At 42.2% G+C, this 21,713-nt stretch overlaps 1 protein-coding gene across 2 annotated transcripts in view; it reads right to left on the reverse strand.

Annotated features, from left to right (window-relative positions):
- LOC132383498 (keratinocyte-associated protein 3-like) overlaps positions 1-21,713 on the reverse strand; it is a 48,188-nt gene that overhangs the window by 17,291 nt on the left and 9,184 nt on the right. Inside the window, exons 1-4 of one of the 2 annotated variants that reach the window (XM_059954525.1) lie at positions 7,450-7,471; positions 6,761-6,945; positions 1,822-1,881; positions 501-692 (exon numbers count right to left, since the gene is read on the reverse strand). In XM_059954525.1, coding sequence (XP_059810508.1) covers positions 501-692; positions 1,822-1,881; positions 6,761-6,919 — 411 coding nt within the window. In that variant the 5' untranslated portion in view covers positions 6,920-6,945; positions 7,450-7,471. Of the gene's footprint in view, positions 1-500; positions 693-1,821; positions 1,882-6,760; positions 6,946-7,449; positions 7,472-21,713 lie in introns of those variants that run through there. The other variant, XM_059954524.1, reaches the window with a different exon arrangement.

Below are 21,713 nucleotides of genomic sequence, written 5' to 3' on the forward strand. Positions count from 1 at the left end.
TTTCAAGTTCCTGGGTGCTAAACTCTGAGGATCTATCCTGGACCCAGTATGTACAAAGAAGGCACAACAGTGGTTGTACTTCATTGGGAGTTCTGAGACTTGGCATGTCACCAAAGACCCTCACAAGTTTCTATAGATGGATGGTGGAGAGCATTCTAACGTTCTCCATTACCGGCTGGTACTGGGGCGGGAGGATCTGCTGCACAGAGTGAAAATAAGCTGCAGAAAGCTGCAAACTCAGTCAGCTCCATCATGGGCACCAGCCTCCCCGGCATCCAGGACATCTTCAAGGAGCAAAGCCTCAAAATGGCAGCATCCATCATTGAGGACCCCTATTACCCAGGACATGCCCTCTTCTCATTACTACCATCAAGGAGGAGGTACAGGAGCCTGGAGGCACACACACTCAACAATTCAGGAACAGCTTCTTCCCCTCTGCCATCTGATTTCTGGTGGAAACTGAACCCATGAGCGCCACCATGAACGCAAGGCTAACTTACAAAGATTCGTGTTGGGTCAAATGGACACTCATTCGTTACTTGTATAATGTCCTTGATGGAACTGAGGTGACAGGCTGCCAGCAACGTTCTTCCACCATTTGCAATGGTGAGTACCACGGAGACTGCCAAACCCAGCGCACAGGCCATGGCGATGAGCGAATTGGACATACTACTTGCAATCACGATGTACTGCTGCAAAATTAAACCAGAGAGAAAAAGAAAGCATTACTGTAGTGACACACAAGGACAGGAATGCTGAGTTCTACTTGCCTTTATTTACAATTGCATCTGTAGAAGATGCCATCTAATCACCAGGAGTGGTAAGATGGCATTCAGATTTATATCTGAACGCTACTGTCCCTTCTACCTCTTTTCATTGCGACCATCAGGGAGAAGGTACTGGGGCTTGAAGGCACACACTCAACGATTCAGGAACAGCTTCTTCCCCTCTGCCATCCAATTTCTGAACTGACACTGAACCCATGAACACTACCTCACTCCTTTTTCCTCTCTTTTTGCATTTTATGTATTGCAATGTCCTGCTGCCACAAAAGAATAAATTTCACAACATGTGTCAGCGACATTAAACCTGACTCTATGCTTATACTTTACTGAAAACCTAGTAAACATTTTAAAGAATTTGACTATATCTGTTGTTGTATATTTACGATGATTGTGTGTCTCCATTTGGAGGGGTGGTGAGCAGAATAACTGTAGTCATGCTGTCCTTTTGGTTATTGCTGTATGTGGATATGGCCCCAAAGTTTCACACTGAGTCCCACCGATTTAAACCCAATGGCCCTTGCGATATTGAGCATAATATGTAAATGCTAATGCAAAACTAACGTGCAGTGTTTCCATATTAGTTTAATTGTTAGGATATGCAATATGTTCTTAGCTTGAATTCAACATTCCCTCTAATTTTTATCCCCCCCCCCCCACCAGCTGCAAGGACCAACAATTTATTTAAGTAGGAAACTTTTACATGGCCAGTGATATTTAACCTGATTCTACTTTGCACTGTGTCCACTCTTAACTCTAGTCTACTGCATCTCATTTTATATGCTCCTTTGTTCCAACTTACTAATAGTGCCACAACTTTTGATCAGTATACCCCACTATCACCATCAGTAACTTCCCCACTTTAAGAATACACTTTAAAACCCTCTTCAAACGCCATTTAGCCAACTCCTCAAACTACATCAGCTTTCCAATATCTTTTGAGAGAGCAATTCTGCTTTATTATAGAGACTAATGTTTGTATGGAAAAGTGCATTGACAATAAAAAGAGATAGAAACAGAATTAATGCATTGTTCTCACCAGGCCTGTTTGACTCAAGTTCCCAGATAATACAATCACTGCAATTCCCGTACAAATTGTCTGAAAGAGAGATTTACAAGTGAAATCACAATCTTCACTTGAGCTTAGAACTTGACAAGGCAGAATTAAAACAAGCTGATGAACCATTCGCAATGGGAACAATAGTTGCGCATGCAATCAGATGACAATGTAGAGATTTTGTGGTTTAGACTTGCTGGAGATTCCTCTGTGGATATTCCTGTATTCATATATCTCTATGTCTTTATATTGTAACATTTAAAGAAGGAGTTGGGGTGGGGATGAAATAATAAATTTTGTCCACCTCAAGCCCAACCACAAACAACAAATTCCCTCTTATAATGGATGACCGGGTGTTGGGGTGGAGATACATCTTTACCAAAGGAGGTGTAAGGTGCTCCTTCCCTCTGCAAGACTGCAGATCACCCTTGGGCAAGGTGTAGCACCTGCTTACCACCCCCTCCCCAATCAGGCTCACGTGAAGCCATGGGATGGTCGTACGAGCAGCTGGTGCACATCGCAAGTCCTGATTATGCAACACTGATGCCAGGCAGACAATCTCTGAAGAGTATTGATAACAGCTGAGGTCACCCATTTTGTAAAGACACTGCCCAGAAGGTGGCAATGGCAAACCACTTCTGTAGAAAATTTGCCAAGAACAATCACGCTCATGGTTAGACCATGATCGCCCATGTCAATACAACATGGCACGTAATGATGATGTCAGACGACACAGCACATAACAATGATGAATGGGCGGCATTGAGGTTGACGAGTTGCTTTGGTTCAAGGAAGCAGTTCAATATTAAAAGGCGGCGGCCACTCTGATTAAATCTAACCCCTGGATTGAATGCTGGATGACTATGATTCTTAGGATAGGGAAATGTGATGAACAAAGGGAGGTGAGGGCTGCATCTTGGAAGTCATAAATCCTCTTGTACCAGAAGGGGCAGGAGTGTCACACAGGTGGAATGCATACAGTCTTTTGGGGAATCAAAGGCTAGATAGCATGGGTTTAGGGTAAAATGGGAGCAATTTAATAGGAACCTGGAGGGCAACTTTTTCCATCCACAGGGTAGCCTGTCTATGAAATGAGCTGCCAGAAGTAGTGGCTGGGGCAGGTACATCAACAAAATTTCTAGAAATGCTTGGACGCTTGTGGAAAGATTTGAACAAGGGGATCCCAACCAATACCACTAAACAATGGGGCCCCCAGATTTAGAGAGATGTGGACAAATAGTACTAGCTTGGACCATTGGGGGAAAGGGTTCCCAGCCTGGGGGTCCATGGACCCTTGGCAATCTATGGCATTAAAAAGTTTGGCTTAGAAGGATATTGGCTAAATGTGGGCAAATACAACCAACTTTGTTGGGAGCCAGTTGCAGATTAATGGACTGGGCATGGGATATAAATGTGACCACACCACCACCATTAAACCAAGAATTAAACCCTGCTCCGACTTGCATTCACAAAGTCAAGATAATCCCGAGGAGAAAGGGGGTTAAAAAAATAAAGCAGTCACCAACTCAGGAGGCAAGAGGAATAGTTTGTATTAATCACAGCCATATTTACTTGCTTTACCTTGTGAAGGGTCAATTAAGTCAGAAGTCGAATCAGTTTTAATGTTTTAATTGCAGAGCTTGGATTTGATCAAGAAACTTCCCAATAATTTTCTACTTCATTATGTCAGTGAATTGGTGCCTTAGTAAACTTTGCCTTCTGCACAGCGATATGTAGAAGTGTGTAGTGGAGATTTGTTATTATGCCAAAGGGAGCTGGTTTCTTCCAAAAGAAATGGCACAAACCTATTTCCATTTCAGACATACTGACTAATATCATGACTTGCAACAGCTATAGTATGTAAAGAAGTTACACCTTTTGTAAAATATGGTGCTACCTTGTACAGTTTAAATCTGTCAGTTTAAGTTATTTTTATGAGACCTGCTCTGCGGTTTATAGTTTAAGTAACAATTACGATCTTCCTTAAAGCACTGACTTTAAATGGCACCCCAATGAAGGAACGCAAGTTTCGAAACCTTAGCAATTTTGACTCCAATAAAACTCAAAGAAACACGTTAACAGTAGGGACTGCAAACGCTGGAATCTGGAGTGACAAGCAATTTGCCGGGGGAAATCAAGTTGGCCACTCGTGGAGTATTGCACTCAATTCTGGTCGCCCCATAATGGAAAAACCAAATGCAGACTGGGTGATCCTATTGCAAAACAACTCCATTCAGTTTGCAAGGAAATCTTGTCACTTTAATTCTCCATCCCACTCTGAGCTCTCAGTCTTTTGACTTTGTTCTTATAACGTCCAATGTAATCTTGTGGAATGGCATCTCATCTTCCATCTAAGCACGTCAGAAACCTTGGGATTCTATATTCAATTTCAGATAGTGGCCATCCACTTGTAATATTTTAACTTGGTTTTTTTCCCCTCACTTTTCAGAACTACCAAAAAAAATTCAGAGGAGTCTTGATGGAGGTATACAAAACTATGAGAGGTATAGTTGGGGAAATGCAAATAGGCTTTTCCCACTGAGGCTGTGTGGGACTCCAACCAGAGGCGATGGGTTAAGGGTGAAAGCTGAAAAGTTTAAGGGGAATATGAGGGGGAAACTTCTTCACTCAGAGGGTTGAGAGAGTGTAGAATGAACTGCCAGCACGAGTTGTGCATGTAAACTCAATTTCAATGTTTAAGAGAAGTTTGGATAGGTACATAGATGGTAGGGGTATGTAGGGCTATGGTCTGGGTGCAGGTTGATGGTAGTAGACAGTTTAATTGGCTTGGCATGGACTGGATGGACTCAAGGGCCTGTTTCTATGACTCGACAGATATCCCTTATTTTTTGGGGGTAATTTCTTTTATCTGAGATTTTCAGCACCTGCAGTGTTCTTATAGTTACATTATTTTTCTTCAGCCACAAATTATGGACTAACTTTCAAGTACTCTTCATCTGACATTCTTGATATTTATTGATCATTTATTTAAAAATCATTTTTTCTCTTTCTTTTAGTATTTGCACATTTTGTTGCTTTTTATCTGCACTTTGGTTATGGTCCATCCTGTTGGGTGTGGCCTTCCATTGATTCCACTGCGATCCTCATTTTTACTGAGACTGTCAGCAAGAAAACCAATATCAGAGTTGTATATAGTGACGTACAGTTGCAAGAAAAAGGTTTGTGAACCCTTTGCAATCGTTTTTCTGCATTATTTACTCACGAAATCTAATCTTCATCTAAGTCACAATAATAGACAAACACAATCTGCCCAAGCTAATAGCACACAAACATTTTTATTTCTTCTCATCAATATTGAGTAGACGGTTCACAATCACAGTCTAAGTTCAAAAAAAGCATGTTGAACCTCTGGGGTAATGCAGAAATGCACTCTGCAATGTTGGGAAGAAAAAGGGTACTTGCACATCAACACCAAAACCTTGTCCCGGCTGTGAAGCATGGTGGAAGCAGCATCATAGTTTGGGGCTGCTTTGATGCCTCAGGACCTGGATTCAATCATTGAGGGAACAATGAATTCAAAACTGCATCAAGACATTTCACAGGAGAACAACAGGGTAGCGGTCCATCACCTGAAGCTTCATAGAAGTTGGAAGATGCAACAAGACAATGATCCAAAAGACAAGAGTAAATCAACAACAGAATAGCTTAAAAAGAAGAAATGGCCAACTCAGAGCCCAGATCTTAACCCAATTGACATCCTGTAGCATGACCTGAAGAGAGCTGTTCATGCAAGGTATCCCAGAAATATTGATAGACTGAAACAGTTTTGTATGGAGAAAGGATCTAAAATTCCTCCTCACCATTGTGCAAGTCTGATCAGCAGCTACAGGAAATGTTTGGTTATTGCTGCTAAAGGAGGTTCTACCAGTTATTAAATACAAGAATTCACATACTTTATCCAGCCTGGACTGTGAATGATTAATTATATGTTCAGTAAAGACTTGAAAAGTACAATTGTCTGTGTATTATTAGTTTAGGCTGATTGTGTTTGTCTATTATTGTGACTTAGATGAAGTTCAGACCACATTTTATGAGTAATTATTGCAGAAAACCATGTAATTGCAAAAGATTTTCTTGCAACTGTATATACTTTGATAATAAATTTACTTCAAACTTTCAGAGATATCAGCTATGATTAATAAACTGCCATTACCCAGAACTAGACAGCAGCAACAGCACTTCTGTCACCTAAACAACCTTGGTCTTTACTCTCATCACAAAACTCACCTCTGGTCTCTGCAACCATCCCCCTCTCTGCTATTTCAAACCAGCTTCTTTTCTCATCTTTCCATTACTAACATATCGAAAAAGACACCATAGGCAAACTCCTAGGAGCCAAAGAAATGTCAGCCAATAGAATTCAACAGGTCAACTGAAGGGTTAGCCAATCAGGACTGAGGAAAGCGAACGAAGTGTTATTTAAACATGAGCATTCCCAGAGGGAAACGACAACAACTGCACACTGAGCATGTCACCTCAATTGGTGATGAAATGTCTGCAAGCTAATTAACAAGCTGCAACATCAAATTGATGAATATAAAACAATCTGCTGGAGGAACCCAACCGGCCAGGACTAAAATGAGCAATGGATGTTTTGAGTCAAGACTCAATACATCACTGTCCACGTCCCTCTACAGCTGCCGCCTGACCCACTGGGAAAACTCGTGTTTAATTTTTCTCCAGATTCCAGCGTCTGCATTCACTCATGTTTCCGGTGTTGAAGAATGATCACTGACTCGGTTTCTTTCCAAGAATGCGGCTTGGCCTGTTTATTTTTTTTTCTTTCTGATGTATTTAAAACTCAGAAAATATTCCAGTGTACATTAATTGCAAAGAGAACCATCATTCTAGTAGTTTTAATGGTAAAGTTGTATGGGGAAAAAAAATAGGGTAACCGTACCAGTATTCCTGAGATTGCAACAAAAACATTGGTCACAGAATACTCAACAGATACACCATTTCCTGGCAAGGTGACGTGGCGCAGTACGGTTCCATGGATAATCGCTCCTAGTATGAAGTTCAAATGCCCAGTTATAATTAAAACAATTCCTACTTTCATCAGCAGCTTTTTATCCAATGCAATATCTGAAACACAAAATAGAAACGCATTTGAAATGTGTTTTCACCTGTTGATACCTGCACCAACAAGAGAAGGCAAATCACTTTTCTCAACATCATCTACAGGTGATTTTTACCACATAGTATTGACAAAACTTTTTTAAAATAAAGAAGATTGGATCTTAATTTAAAGAAATGGTTAACTCCGGAGAGGATCCTGGCAGCTACAAAGTTCATTTATTATCAAAGTATGTATATTTTTATAAAACCTTGAGATTTGTCTCCTTACAGGCAGCCACGAAACATAGAAACACAGTAAGCCCAGAGACAAATCGTGCAAACAATAAAAGTAAGCAAATAGCGTTCAGAAATGAAGTTCACTAAAGTGAGTCCACAGACACGAAGCCGGGCATCACTGCCGCCGGTTCAGGAGCCCATCCAATGCAGGCCACAGCCTCAGTTCAGTGCAGAGACGAGTAAATCTTGCAGGGCAGCAAGCTGAAACATCTTGTCCCTATCTCTCAAACCCACCTGGCTTTGTCTATCACCTTCCAGCTAGCCTCCTTTCCCCTCCTTTTTATTCTGGCAACTTCTCCTTTCCTTTTCAGTCCCGAAGGAGGGTCTTGGCCTGAAATGGCATACATTTACTCACTTCCATTTAGTTGCTGCCTGCCCTGCTGAGTTCCTCCAGCATTTAGTGTGTGTTATTTTGGATCTTTTACCTGATGGGAGCGGAGAGAAGAGAAAACGCCCAGGGTAGGTGGGGTCTTTGATTATGCTGTCTGCTTTACTGAGGCAGTGAAAATTACAGACAAGAGTCCACAGAGGGGAGACTGCGTCCTGTGATGTGTTCAACTCTTCTCTGCAGCTTTTTGTGGTCACGTGCAGAACAGTGACCCTACCAAGCCGTTAGGGGTCCAGATAAAAGCACTTTCCATCTTGCATCGATAAACCTCGCCAGGGTCATGCCTGAGGGGTTGGGGAGCTTTCTTGGCTGTGACATCAGCGTAGTTGGAGGAGGATAGGCTATTCGTGGTGTTCACTCCTAGGAACTTGCAGCTCTCAACCGCTGATGCAGAGGAGAACTTGAGCACCACTCCCCTTCCTGAAGCTTGGCATGGATTAGATGGGCTGAAGGGCCTGTTTCTGTGCTGAATTTTTCTATGACTAAGTCAATGACCGGCTCTTTAGTTTTGGGAACGCAGTCATTACCCAAAGACAGCCTGAGATGAGATTTTAATTCCATAACTCTTAATCATGTTGTATTTAAATTCCCCTGTTGCCAACGTGGGATTTAAAACTCATATCACTGGATCTGTGATTATATTAAAGTCACATGTGCCACCGGCGATTCATTGCTATATATAGGGGGCAATATGCAAATATTTCTTGAGATGGGACAGTGAACTTGAATAAGAGATTTCTTCCAGAATTTTGCTTAATATCCATTAGAGATTACAAAATAACTCCAAATGAAAATAATCATACATTATTTACCCAAAAATTCTAACACCCCACTAACCATTCACAGCATCCAAAATTAAAAAACTAAAACAATCCACAACTTTTTCCCCACACTTGATCCTAAATGAGCAAACACTTATTTGAACAATCACTCAATTCTACAATATCTGACCAGGTAAGCAGCCTCTCAGATCAAACCCTGTCAAGTCATCTGGGTAGTTAAATAGGCCAATACATCTTTTATTTTCCTCAGCTCAAGTGAACATTGGTCTCTTCTTCCCAATCTCAGAAAGATCGCATATTTGAAATGTCAGCTCCTCAAATAAATAAATCCCATTTCTTCAATTCTTTCCTCCATAGTCGACATGGTACTCTTGGTGCTTGGGTTTATAATCGAAGGTTTAAAAGAGAAGGAGAAGGAAAATAGGTTTGTTGGTGGATCAAACAATTGTTGCGAGCAATGGTGGAGAATGAGCAATTAAATGTGGAGGCGAGAAAGTGAGGGCAAGGGTAACTTTAATGTGGTTCTGGGAGTGAGGGGCAAAGGCCAGAAAAAAGAAGGCATAGTGATGATGGACTACCATTCCTGATGTGGCTTTCTCTCTCCTCAAGAATGTTGTCTTCACTTAACAAATTAAATACTTGCATTAGATTAACAATCAAGCATTCTCCTGACGACATGTATGTTTGTACATCCATTTCTCCTTCTGATTAAGAAAAATCCGTTCCCTCTTCCCCCTTCCTCTATTCTCCACCTTGGCCCCTTACTGCTTCTCACCTCCCCCGGGCCCCTCCTTCTTCCCTTTCTCCTATGGTCCACTCTCTTCTCCTACCAGACTCTTCCTTCTCCAGCCCTTTACCTTTCCCACCCACCTCACTTCACCTATCACCTTCTAGCTATCCTCCTTCCCCTGCCCCCTCCATCTTTTTATTCTGGCATCTTCCCCTTTCCTTTCCAGTCCTGAAGAAGGGTCCCAGCCCAAAACGTCAACTGTGTATTCATTTCCATAGATGCTGCCTGACCTGCTGAGCTCCTCCAGCATTGTGTGTGTGTGTGTGTGTGTGTGTGTGTGTGTGTGAGTGTGAGTGTGAGTGTGAGTGTGAGTGTGAGTGTGAGTGTGAGTGTGAGTGTGAGTGTGTGTGTGTGTGTGTGTGTGTGTGTGTGTGTGTGTGAGAGAGTGTGTGAGTGTGTGTGTGTGAGAGTGTGTGTGTGTGTGTGTGTGTGTGTGTGTGTGTGTGTGTGTGTGTGTGTGTGTGTGTGTGTGTGTGTGTGTGTGTGTGTGTGTGTGTGTGTGTGTGTGTGTGTGTGTTAATTTGGATTCCCAGCATCTATGGTGTTGAATCATTCTCTTTGTGGCTTTGTGAAAAGGTACTGTGCTTGACAAAAGATGCTAAAAATCCATTTTGTCTCTGACATCACTTTCTTTCTGCATCTTTCCAATGTTTAAATCCGATGACTGTTCTCAGATTTAAAACAAAAATCAATTCATCCAACTCATCAGTTATTTTTCTAAACCTGTTAGAATTTTTTTTGAAACATACACGTTTGCAAACATCCTCTGCGGAGCATTGCTCTCTACAAATCCACAATCAAAACAGCACAGCAGCACGCTGGGCTGACTAGATTCGCTTGACAATCCACATCTGCTTCCTAACACTGGTGTTTATTCTAATTGGTTTTTCCTTTCAGGTTGGTGATGAGTCACCCTGCATTTCTTTTCCTCAGTCGGCATATTGTTTGGTTTTGTTGACACATCCGACTTTACTGTCCAAGTCTCTGAAGAGAAGAGGACAAACTGGGTTACATAGAGACGGGTCTTAAAGGGACACCAGCCAAATGCAGGAAATAGCGATTAGGTGGATGGGCACCATGGGTGTGGGGCTGAATGGCTTGCATCTGTACTGTATTGCTCTACGACTCTAATATGCGGATTTCTGAGCCAATGGTGGCAGGGTGTAGATACATTTCTACCAAAGAAGGTGTAAGGCGCTCCTTCTCTCCGCTAGCCAGTAGGTAATCTTTGGGCAACATTTAGCACCTGCTTAGCCCCCCACCCACTAATCAGGATCACTTGAAGCCACGGGAGCAGGTGGTGAATGGTGCACATCACAAGTCCTGGTTATGTGACCACTGACGCCAGGCAGACAATCTCTGAAGAGTATTGATAATGGCTGGGGTCACCCATTTTATGAAGACACTGCCTAAAAGGCAGCAATGGCATACCGCTTGTGTGGAAAAATTTGCCAAGAGCAATCATGGTCAAAGACCACGATCCCCTACATCATACAACACGGCACGTAATGACAATGATGATGGTACTTGTCAGGAAAACAATTCAGCGAGATGAATGTATTTGGTTCATTCAAATTAACATCTATACATTGACATGGCAGCTTTACGTTTGGGAGGAAATGTAAAAACTTCATGATATCTTCTTCCATTTGTTCCAGACACACTGGCTATACTGTCACATAGCCAGTAGAGCTGCTGCCTCACAACCCCAGTGACTTTGGATCAATCCTAAGCACCAGTTCTGTCAATGCGTTCTTCTTATGACCACATGGATACCCTCAGGGCTCTCCCGTTTCTTCCCATTTTCCAGAATGTGTAGGTCGGCAGGTTAGGCGGCCAGTGTAAATTCCCCCTGACATAGAACTTCCCAACTTTGGTCCACAGACGCCTTGGTTAATGGTTTGCGTTAAAAAAGTTAGGAAACTCCTTCTCTAATGTTGAGTGATGGGATCTAGTGGAAGTAAAGAAAATTGACAGGAGTGTAGAGGGAAGAAAATAGATTAGGGTAATATCAGAATCAGGTTTATTGTCACTGTTATATATAGTGAAATTTATTCCCCCACAAACACAAAATCAAAGTAGCTCAAAATCAAAGTAATTCACACAAAATTCTGGAGGAGCTCAGCAGGCCAAGCAGCATCTATAAGGAAAAAGAGTAAGAAGTTGACATTACGGTGAAATTTGATGTTTTGGTGCAGCAGTACAGTACAAGATACGTATATTTAAAAAATGCCATAAACTACGAGAAAGAGGAATCAGTAAGGCAGTGTTTGTGAGCTCATCTGATGGTGGAGGGGAAGAAGCAGTTCCTGAAGTGTTGAGAGGGGTCTTCAGGCTCCTGTACTTCACAGTAGCAATGAGAAGAGAGCATGTTCTAGATGGATAATTGGGATCACATTTAATGTATAACTCTGCCATGGATGGTGCCAAGCCCAGCTGTGAAAGGAGGAGGGCTGGGCACAGGGCTGGCAACCCCATCCTGCAAAAACCGTGCCAACAGAAGCTCCAAAGACCTCATCCCCAGGAGAGGCAGGAAACACCAAGAAGATGGGCTACACCTGGGGACAATGTGCAAGATTGGCCCAGGACAGAAGACTCTGGCAAGCTATGGTTGGTGACCTAAGAAGCCTCAGAAGTGATGGGCATAAGTAAATAATACTTCATGTATAAATGGAGATTGATGGTTGAGGTGGGCTAATTAGACAGAAGAGCCTGTTTCATCCATGAGCATGGAACCTTTATTCAAAAATGGACTTTTTAAATATACTTACCCTTACCTATTCTCACTGTCTTTACTGAGATGGCTGGAAAGTTACACATTGTACATTTTTGTTCTACAACAGTTACAACGGTGAGCTTCTATGGGCTCTCCCATCATTACGGAATGAACTCTTGAGAGCTCCAGATCAATGATATGGAAATCGGATCGACAGGAAGGCAATGTCCTCATGGAACTCTGGGTCTCCTTATTGCGTCCAAATTTATTTGATTATTACCTCTCTAAATTAGCCACAAACCCAGCATTTCACACATATTACACTCTGATCGTGCATCTGAAGTTGTTGAGTACAGTGAGAGACTTGGGCACATGTAAATAGCCAGTGTAGCGGAGATTTTGCACAGTACTGTATTTGTCAATGTGGAGAGGAGAGTGAGCTTGTATATCCGGCGGGAACAAAGAACAGTGAGAGGGGAGTGCTTGGGGAGGGGTGTGGGACAAGTGACAAGGAGAGAGGTGCAGTACATACAACTACCACAATAGCACAGTTAGTAGAAATGATGCTCTGGAGTTCCCGGGACACGGCTGACCACCAGTGCAGTATGCCACATGCATGTTCACCCTGTAACAAACACCATGTGTTTCTCCTGGGGCTCCAGTCTTCTCCCTCATTCCAAGGACGTGGTGCATAATAACTGGTGACTATAAATTATCCTTAGCATGCAAGGGGATGAGGATATTTATTTATTTATTTATACAGAATGTTATTTTTATATATTTAAATTCTCCTATTACAAACGTGTACACATTTTTATCCAAAAACATGAAATTCTGTTCAAAATACAGTGGATTCTAGCTAATAGGGACATATCAGGATTGGTATATTTTAGCTCATTTAAGAGGCTACTTTAAATACTATTTTAGCTGAAGTTTCATGAAAATAGTAATAAAGGTATTTTTTTTAAAAAACAGCCTGAGTACCGAATTATGTATTTAAATGAAAAACAGGACAAATTATAACACTGCCAATACTACTTGAGAACAATAAAACTACGTATTAGAATCCAAAACTTATTGACAGAGGGATATATCTACATTACATCCTTTTGACTGTAAATGAACAAAATCAGCACAGATACCTAGTACCGATAATGGACTGCCTTTCTGCGGTTACATCCTCAATCTTCATTTTCATTGTAACATTCAAGATGATTGCCGATACCTTCAAATTTTCCGCAGTTTCTAACTTGTTGGAGTAGTAAAATAGTTTCATTGTTACTCCCGGCCACTTGTGACATCTCCAAGCCCGAATGCTTGAAACCGTAGTGAGCGAAACCAGTTCAGAACCGTCTAATGCTTATTTCTTGCCAACTACCAGTTACAAAAATTGTTGCTTTTTGAACTCAAACACATGCAACAGACGCTATTTATAAACTGTCTGCTTGAAGCACAGTATTGTGTCCAACTGCCACAAGTGCACAATACCAATGCTAGTTAGAAACTGTTCGGCAACAGTCTCCTACCCCAATTAATTGGGATAGTGTCCCAAACAGGAATCCTGGTTATTTTCTCAACTAATTTTTGTTCCTTTAAGAGTCGTCCTAAATAAGCAGCTGCCCTTATTAACCAATAGTCAAACTAACTGGAATTCACTGCATCTGTTCCTCGATTAAAGGTTATCAACCTAAAATCTTAACGCTGTTTTGCCCTTCACAGCTGCTGCCTGACCTGTTGAGTGCTTCCAACATTCTCAGCTTTTACTTCAACAGTGCAAGTAATCACTTAATCCTTTCCACTTCCATGGGAGGAACGTATTCCTGAAATCTGCACCATCTTCTCATTGCCCAAAGCAGAAACTTAATGGATACCTTCCTATCACTGTATAGTACCTTATATCTGGACGTTACTGCCAATCCTTTGAGGTATTTCTCCTTCAGATGAACACAAGGATCAATGCAATTTACACCTTTTAAACTGTTTGTGGGGATTAGGTGTCACTGATGTTATTAGTAATGCTAGTTGGTTCCTGATCAATGCATAGGACCTCAATGATACATAGTGATTCAGAGTTACAGACCAGATTACAAAGAATTCACCCTCCTGATGAAGGGTTTCGGCCCGAAACGTCGTTATTACCTCCTCCCATAGATGCTGTCTGGCCTGCTGAGTTCTGCCAGCATTTTGTGTTTTTTTTTACAAAGAATTTACTTACTTGATTTTTTTATTGGCAAGATTTTCAATCAGGTCATTACACTGTTTTAAAACCTGCTTGAAAACAATACACAAGATGTTCGAAGGTAGGTAAATTAGAGTTTCTCTGTGCAAAGTGGCTTCAAAGTGAATTAGAATTGGCTGAAAGTATACAGCACACCCAAGTGCTTAGCCATGTTATTTACTTATTAAGCAGAGCTGTGAAGATATCAGGGCACGTCACTGTGATCACAGAAGAATCACAGAATTGCACAGTGACACTCAGATTCAACCAATCTTCAATTTGCCTTTCTTGCCTCTTGGGATATTCAGGTTTTATTATGCTGTTTGTCTGCCAGAGATAGATTTCTACTAAGTGGCTTTCGGTGCACTGGGTGCAGATAAACAAAGCGGCTGGTCTTCCTATCAAAACAAACTATTGACATTTGGGTTTGACATAGACTGAAAGGCTTTAAACATTAACTCTCCTTCAGGAACAAACTGAACACAGAGATTATTAGCATGACCTCACCAGCTTGTTAAATCTATCCCACTAACAAATACAAGCCACTGCATCCAATTAGCAGCTCTTCATGTTACCTCGTCTTGAACAGGTACGTGGAGTGAAGGGGATGCAAAGTCAAAATATACTCTCATAGAAAGATAGAAAACCTACAGCACAACACAGGCCCTTCGGCCCACAAAGCTGTGCCGAACATGTCCCTACCTTGGAAATTACCTAGGGTTACCCATAGCCCTCTATTTTTCTAAGCTCCATGTATCTGTCCAGGAGTCTGTTAAAAGACCCTATCGTAACCACCTCCACCACCGTTGCCAGCAGCCCATTCCATGCACTCACCACTCTCTGCATGAAAAAAATTATCCCCGACATCTCCTCTGTACCTACTTCCAAGCACCCTAAAACTGTGCCCTCTTATGCTAGCCACTTCAGCCCTGGGGGAAAAAAACCTCTGACTATCCAGGCGATGTACACCTTTGTCAGGTCACCTCTCATCCTCCGTCGCTCCAGGGAGAAAAGGCCGAGTTCACTCAACCTGTTTTCATAAGGCACACTCCCCAATCCAGGCAACATGCTTGTAAATCCCCTCTGCACCCTTTCTACGGTTTCCACATCCTTCCTGTAGTGAGGCAACCAGAACTGAACACAGTACTCCAAGTGGGGTCTGACCAGGGTCCTATGTAGCTGCAACATTAACTCTCAGCTCTAAAGGCTCTTGATATGATTATAAACTCAAGGAAGTCTGTTGATGCTGGAAATCCAAAGCAAAATGCTGGAGGAACTCAGTAGGTCTGGCAGCATCTATGGAAACAAATAAACAGTCAACGTTTCGGGCCGAGACCCTTCTTCAGGGCTGGAAAGGGGGAAGATACCAAAATAAAAAGGTGGGGGGAGGAGGAAGGAGGATATCTAGAAGGCGACAGGCAATGCCAGGTGGGTTGGAAAGATAAAAGGCTGGAGAGGAAGGAATCTGATAGGAGAGGAGATTGGACCATTGGGACAAGGAAGGAGGAAGAGCACAAGGGGGAAGGTAATTGGCAAATGAGAAAAGGCAAGAGGCCAGAGTGGGAAACAGAAGAGGAGAGAAAATGTTTACATCTCTTGGTGTAAATTGCAGATAATAATGCCAGCTTATATTCACAGTAGCCAATTTATACAATCAAAATTACTCTCAGATAAGTTTATTTTTGTATAAACATGTTGAAGATCCAATCTTCTAATAAAGTTACCTAGGGAATGATAATATATTACAAAGATATTCTGCCTTTTGAATGGTATCCTCATTAAATTTAATGTTAGAATATCATCATCATCATGCTAATTCTCACAGATTTGAAATTCCCCAAATTAAAGTCAACTTTAATGTGCAAACCACTCAATTTTACACTTCCAAAGGAAAAATTACAATTACAGCCAATAATTACAAAGGTTTTTCTTTAATATTAACATACAAAGATGGTAACAATCTTTTAAAAACAGTCGGACGGGCACATGGACAGATTAAGGGCTAAGTGGTGCATCAGTCCAATGGGTCCTTTCGTTGTCACGGATCAATTAGGCTAAGGAGTTTTTTTCTCCTGCGCATTAGTTTATGACACTAAATTCAGTTAAGTGCAGCCTCTGATTAACATAAAAACAGTATCCTTGTGGAACAGTGGATCACTTTATTTTTCCACATTAAAAGCCCCACGGACAATTAGTCCCTTAAAAACACTTCAAATATTAGATTACAAGTCTCTGTAAATTAACCCCAGAACAATTTCCATACATGAATGATGTTAAGCATGCACCATAAGTTGCAATTGATATTTGTTTTCAATTTTATATTGTCTCATAAATTTGATGCCTCATGTCTGGAGTTATTATTATTCATCATGATCAATCTGCTAATACATTTGCATTTTACAAGTGGTGTGTGAAATATGAAACCTGGTAATTTGCACATTGCCCTGTCTCTACAGAATTCTATTGCAACCATACACCAAAGCTTAAAACACCACCGCAAGGTTTAATAGCTGCCAGTATGCATGTGCACCAAGAACAAGCCTTGTTGATTGTACAAAGACTTGGATGGTGGATTAATTTGGGATTAACACAAACTTTTGAGGAGGGTATATATTCCCAACTGCTTATTTTTACTTGTTAACTTTTAACCAGACCATCTGGTGGGGTGGGGGGGGGGAGGGTGGTGAGCGTGAAGGGAGATGCTACTGCACAGGATCGAAGTAAGCTGCAGAGAGTTGTAAAATTAGTCAGCTCCGTCATGGGCACTAGCCTCTGTAGTATCCAAGACATCTTCAAGGAGCGGAGCTTCAAAAGGCAGCATCCAGCATTAAGGGCCCCAATCACCCAGGACGTGCCTACTTCTCATTGTTATCATCAGGGAGGTGGAATGGGAGCCTGAAAGCACACACTCAACAAGTTAGGAAGAACTTCTTCCCCACTGCCATCAGATTACTGAATGGACATTGCACACACACACACACACACACACACCCCCCCCCCCCCGACAAGGGTGTACAGCAGAGATATCAGGATGTCATTTGGGCTGGAAAAGTGTAGTTGATGGTAGTGAAAAGAGGCACACTCATCAAGTCTGAAGGAGTCGGGTTACCTGAAGGCCACATACCAGACAGACAGGACAGCTACAAATACCTGGGGATCCCGTAAGATTATGAAAGCCACGATGAGGACACAAGGAAGGCTGCAACATCCAAGTACCTCCAAAGAGTGAGACAGGTCCTAAGAAGCCAGCTGAATGGGAAGAACAAGTTGGAGCCATCAACACATTCGCCCTACCAGTCATCAGATACCCAGCCGCAACAGTGTGCGGGCCAAGCAACGAACTGGAAGCTGCTGACATCAAAACCCGGAAACTACTAACAATTCATGGAGGATTCTGTCCAAAGTCCAACGTTCAGCAGCAGTACACCCACCGGAATAAAGGAAGATGGGGACTTGGGAGTGTCAAGGCCACAGTCCTGGAAGATCTGCTAAACATCCATGAGTCTGTCAGGAAGATTGTCCCTAAGGACAAACTGCCAGGGGAATACCTCAGACAGAAGGCAGGGACATGGAAATGGAAGTGGGTGAAGCAGAGCCAGAGGACCAGAGGCCGTGGCAGGATAAGCCACCGCACGGGATGTGCCACCACCAGATCTCAGAGATGGCTGAAATAAGAAAGTCCTACCAATGGCTGGAAATGGCAGGGCTGAGGGACAGCACTGAGGTACTGCTCATGGCTGCCCAAGAACAGGCACTGAGCACAACAGCAATAGAAGCCAGGGTCTATCACACCAGACAAGACCCAGGATGCAGATTGTGCAAGGAATCCACTGAAACCACCCAGCACATACTAGCAGGGTGAAAGATGCAGGCCTGGACAACATACACTGAATGGCACAACCAAGCTTCAGGAACTGTGTACTGGGACACCTGCATTATGTACAGATTAGACACCCCCAAGTCCAAATGAGAAACAGCCGAGACGGTAGCAGAGAACGACAGAGCTTAGATCCTGTGGGACTTCCAAATACCGTCTGCTAAGCAGGTGCTGGCCAACCAAACAGACATTGTAAATTCTGGACAAGAGAAGAGAAGAAAGCACTAGTAATAGATGTGGCAATCCCGAATGACGGTAACATCAGGAAGAAAGAACATGAGAAGCTGGAAAAATAGCAGGGCTTGAAAGAGCAGATAGAAATGATGTGGAAGCCAGAGCAATCCAGTGGTGATAGGAGACTTTGAACTGTGGCTCCTACAAATCCTGGGAACAACATCTGAGACCTCGGTCCACAAGAACGGACTACTAGGAACAGCAAGGCTACTGCGCTGAACACTCAGTCTTAGGTCTACCAGAAACCTGGGAGCTTGAGGGGAAAATACAGACATACACCACCCACAAGGGTGAGAAAAAATATTTACTGTAATTCAGTGTTTTACTATTACCATGTATTGCATTGTATTGCTACCACAAAGACAACAAACTTCATGATATATAGACAATAGACAATAGGTGCAGAAGTAGACCATTCGGCCCCTCGAGTCTGCACCGCCATTCTGAGATCATGGCTGATCATTCACTATCAATACCCAGTCCCTGCCTTGTCCCCATATCCCTTGATTCCCCTATCCATCAGATATCTATCCAGCTCCTTCTTGAAAGCATCCAGATAATTGGCCTCCACCGTCTTCCGAGGCAGTGCATTCCACACCTCCACAACTCTCTGGGAGAAGAAGCTCTTCCTCAACTCTGTTTTAAATAACTGACCTCTTATTCTCAATCCATGCCCTCTGGTACTGGACTCTCCCAACATCTGGAACATATTTCCTGCCTCAATCCTATCAAATCCTTTGATTATCTTAAACGTTTCAATCAGATCCCCTCTCAATCTCCTCAATTCCAGCGTGTACAAGCCCAATCTCTCCAATCTCTCTGCGTAAGACAGCCCTGCCATCCCAGGAATCAACCTAGTGAATCTACGCTGCACTTCCTCAATTGCCAGAATGTCCTTCCTTAAACCTGGAGACCAAAACTGTACACAATATTCCAGGTGTGGTCTCACCAGGGCCCTGTACAAATGCAAAAGAACATCCTTGCTCTTGTATTCAATTCCCCTTGTAACAAAGGCCAACATTCCATTTGCCCTCTTCACTGCCTGTTGCACTTGCTCATTCACCTTCATTGACTGGTGAACTAGGACTCCTAGGTCTCTTTGCATTTCTCCCTTACCTAACTCGACACCGTTCAGACAATACTCTGCCCTCTTGTTCCAGCTTCCAAAGTGGATAACTTCACATTTATTCACATTGAATGACATCTGACAAGTATCTGCCCACTCACCCAGCCTATCCAAGTCTCCCTGTATTCTCCTAACGTCCTCTTTGCATGTCACACTGCCACCCAGTTTAGTATCGTCAGCAAACTTGCTGATATAGTTTTCAATGCCCTCATCTAAATCATTGACATAAATCATAAAGAGCTGTGGTCCCAATACAGAGCCCTGTGGTACCCCACTAGTCACCTCCAGCCAGTCTGAGAAACACCCATTCACTGCTACCCTTTGCTTTCTATCTGCCAACCAGTTTTCTATCCATGTTGAAACCCTGCCCCAATGCCATGAGCTCTGATTTTACTCACCAATCTCCTATGTGGCACCTTATCGAATGCCTTCTGAAAATCTAGGTACACAACATCTACTGGCTTACCCTCGTCTAACATCCTTGTTACACCCTCAAAAAACTCCAACAGATTAGTCAAGCATGATTTGCCCTTGGTAAATCCATGCCGGCTCGGCCTAATCCTATTTCTGCCATCTAGATGTGCCACTATTTCGTCCTTAATAATGGACTCAAGCATCTTCCCCACGACTGACATTAGGCTAACAGGGCGATAGTTCTCCGTTTTCTCCTTCCCTCCCTTCTTGAAAAGTGGGACAACATTAGCCACTCTCCAATCTTCAGGAACTGATCCTGAATCTAAGGAACATTGGAAAATGATTACCAATGCATCCGCAATTTCCTGAGCCACCTCTTTTAGAACCCTCGGATGCAGACCATCTGGACCCGGGGATTTATTAGCTTTCAGTCCTACCAGTCTACTCATCACAGTTTCTTTCCTAATGTCAATCTGTCTCAATTCCTCTGATATCTTATGACCCTGGCCCATCCATACATCTGGGAGATTGCTTGTGTCCTCCCTGGTGAAGACAGATCTAAAGTATGCATTAAATTCTGTTGCCATTTCCCTGTTTTCCATAACAATTTCTCCCAATTCATTCTTCAAGGGGCCAACATTGTTCTTAACTATCTTCTTTCTCTTCACATAGCTAAAAAAGCTTTTGCTATCCCCTTTTATATTCCTGGCTAGACTGAGCTCATACCTGATTTTTTCTCTCCGTATTGCTTTTTTAGTTAAGATCTGCTGTTCCTTAAAACTTTCCCAATCATCTGTATTCCCACTCATCTTAGCCCTATCATACTTCTTTTTCTTTAATGCTATACAATCTCTGACTTCCTTTGTCAACCACTGTGGCTCCTTCCCCCTCTTTGAATCCTTCCTTCTCATTGGAATGAATGTGATATGCCAGTGATATTAAACCCAAGTCTGATTCTAGTAAGTTATTCTTGCATTTGGATGACCTGGCAATTTTAAGCTTCAATGTCAAGTAAATGCTTACTGAGTAATCCATAGATCTGCAAATTTTGTTCAAACCAAAAAGTATTTGAAACCACACCCCCCCCCCCCATGAATTCTCACTGCATGAAATGTTAATGTCCAAGTAGTAATGGTTGCCTATAGCCTTACAGTTTGACTTCAGTTCCCTAAATCTGTAAGGTTCGTTATTGCCAATCAACTTTAACATTGATGGCTTTAAGTTTCTCCCAATCTTTTGTTTGCAACATGTACTCCCTGTAAAAAGGACTAAACCATTATATTGGGCATGTACAGTAAGATATTTACATGCTGTTGTAAAAAAGTGTATGATTCTCTCATAAAAACATTTGGCTTATTTGCTACATGTAAGAAAACCAATAGCACATGAACCACAATGAACTGATCCACCTCGCAATCACCACAACTATATGTAATGGAGTGAGGAGTTCTTTCCCGCACGACGGCAGTAATTTTGCCATTTCTTCAGTGTTTGTCTGTTTTACAAGGCTGAGTTGCTAGTAGTAGAACTCAAGCAAAGAGTTGACTGGATTCGAACCCGGCACCTCTTGCTCCAAAGTTTAGTGTGGATGCCACTACATCACCAGCACAATGGAGTAAGTGAAGTAATTTTCTCTACCAGGAAGTCTCAAGAGAATTAAATCTTATGTTGTTTAACCCACTGAGAGGTTTATCAAACTAGCCAACTGAATATGTACACGGTGTGACTCTGTAGTTAAGAAAAAATTAAGATACCAAGCTGAGCTATTAGAAACTAGTTTTGTTTTTCTCCCCCAGTTGAATTTCATGATAATCTTTGCTTTTCACCCCCTGAATACAAAATTATATTAAGCATATTCTATATAAATCAGAGCGATAATGCATGTTTGTTTTGCAAACTCTTAATAGCTACAACTATCTGACAACATATTAGAAATAATTAGCCTGCCAGTGG

The sequence above is a fragment of the Hypanus sabinus genome, chromosome 30, assembly GCF_030144855.1.
Source record: "Hypanus sabinus isolate sHypSab1 chromosome 30, sHypSab1.hap1, whole genome shotgun sequence".
NCBI lineage: Eukaryota > Metazoa > Chordata > Chondrichthyes > Myliobatiformes > Dasyatidae > Hypanus > Hypanus sabinus.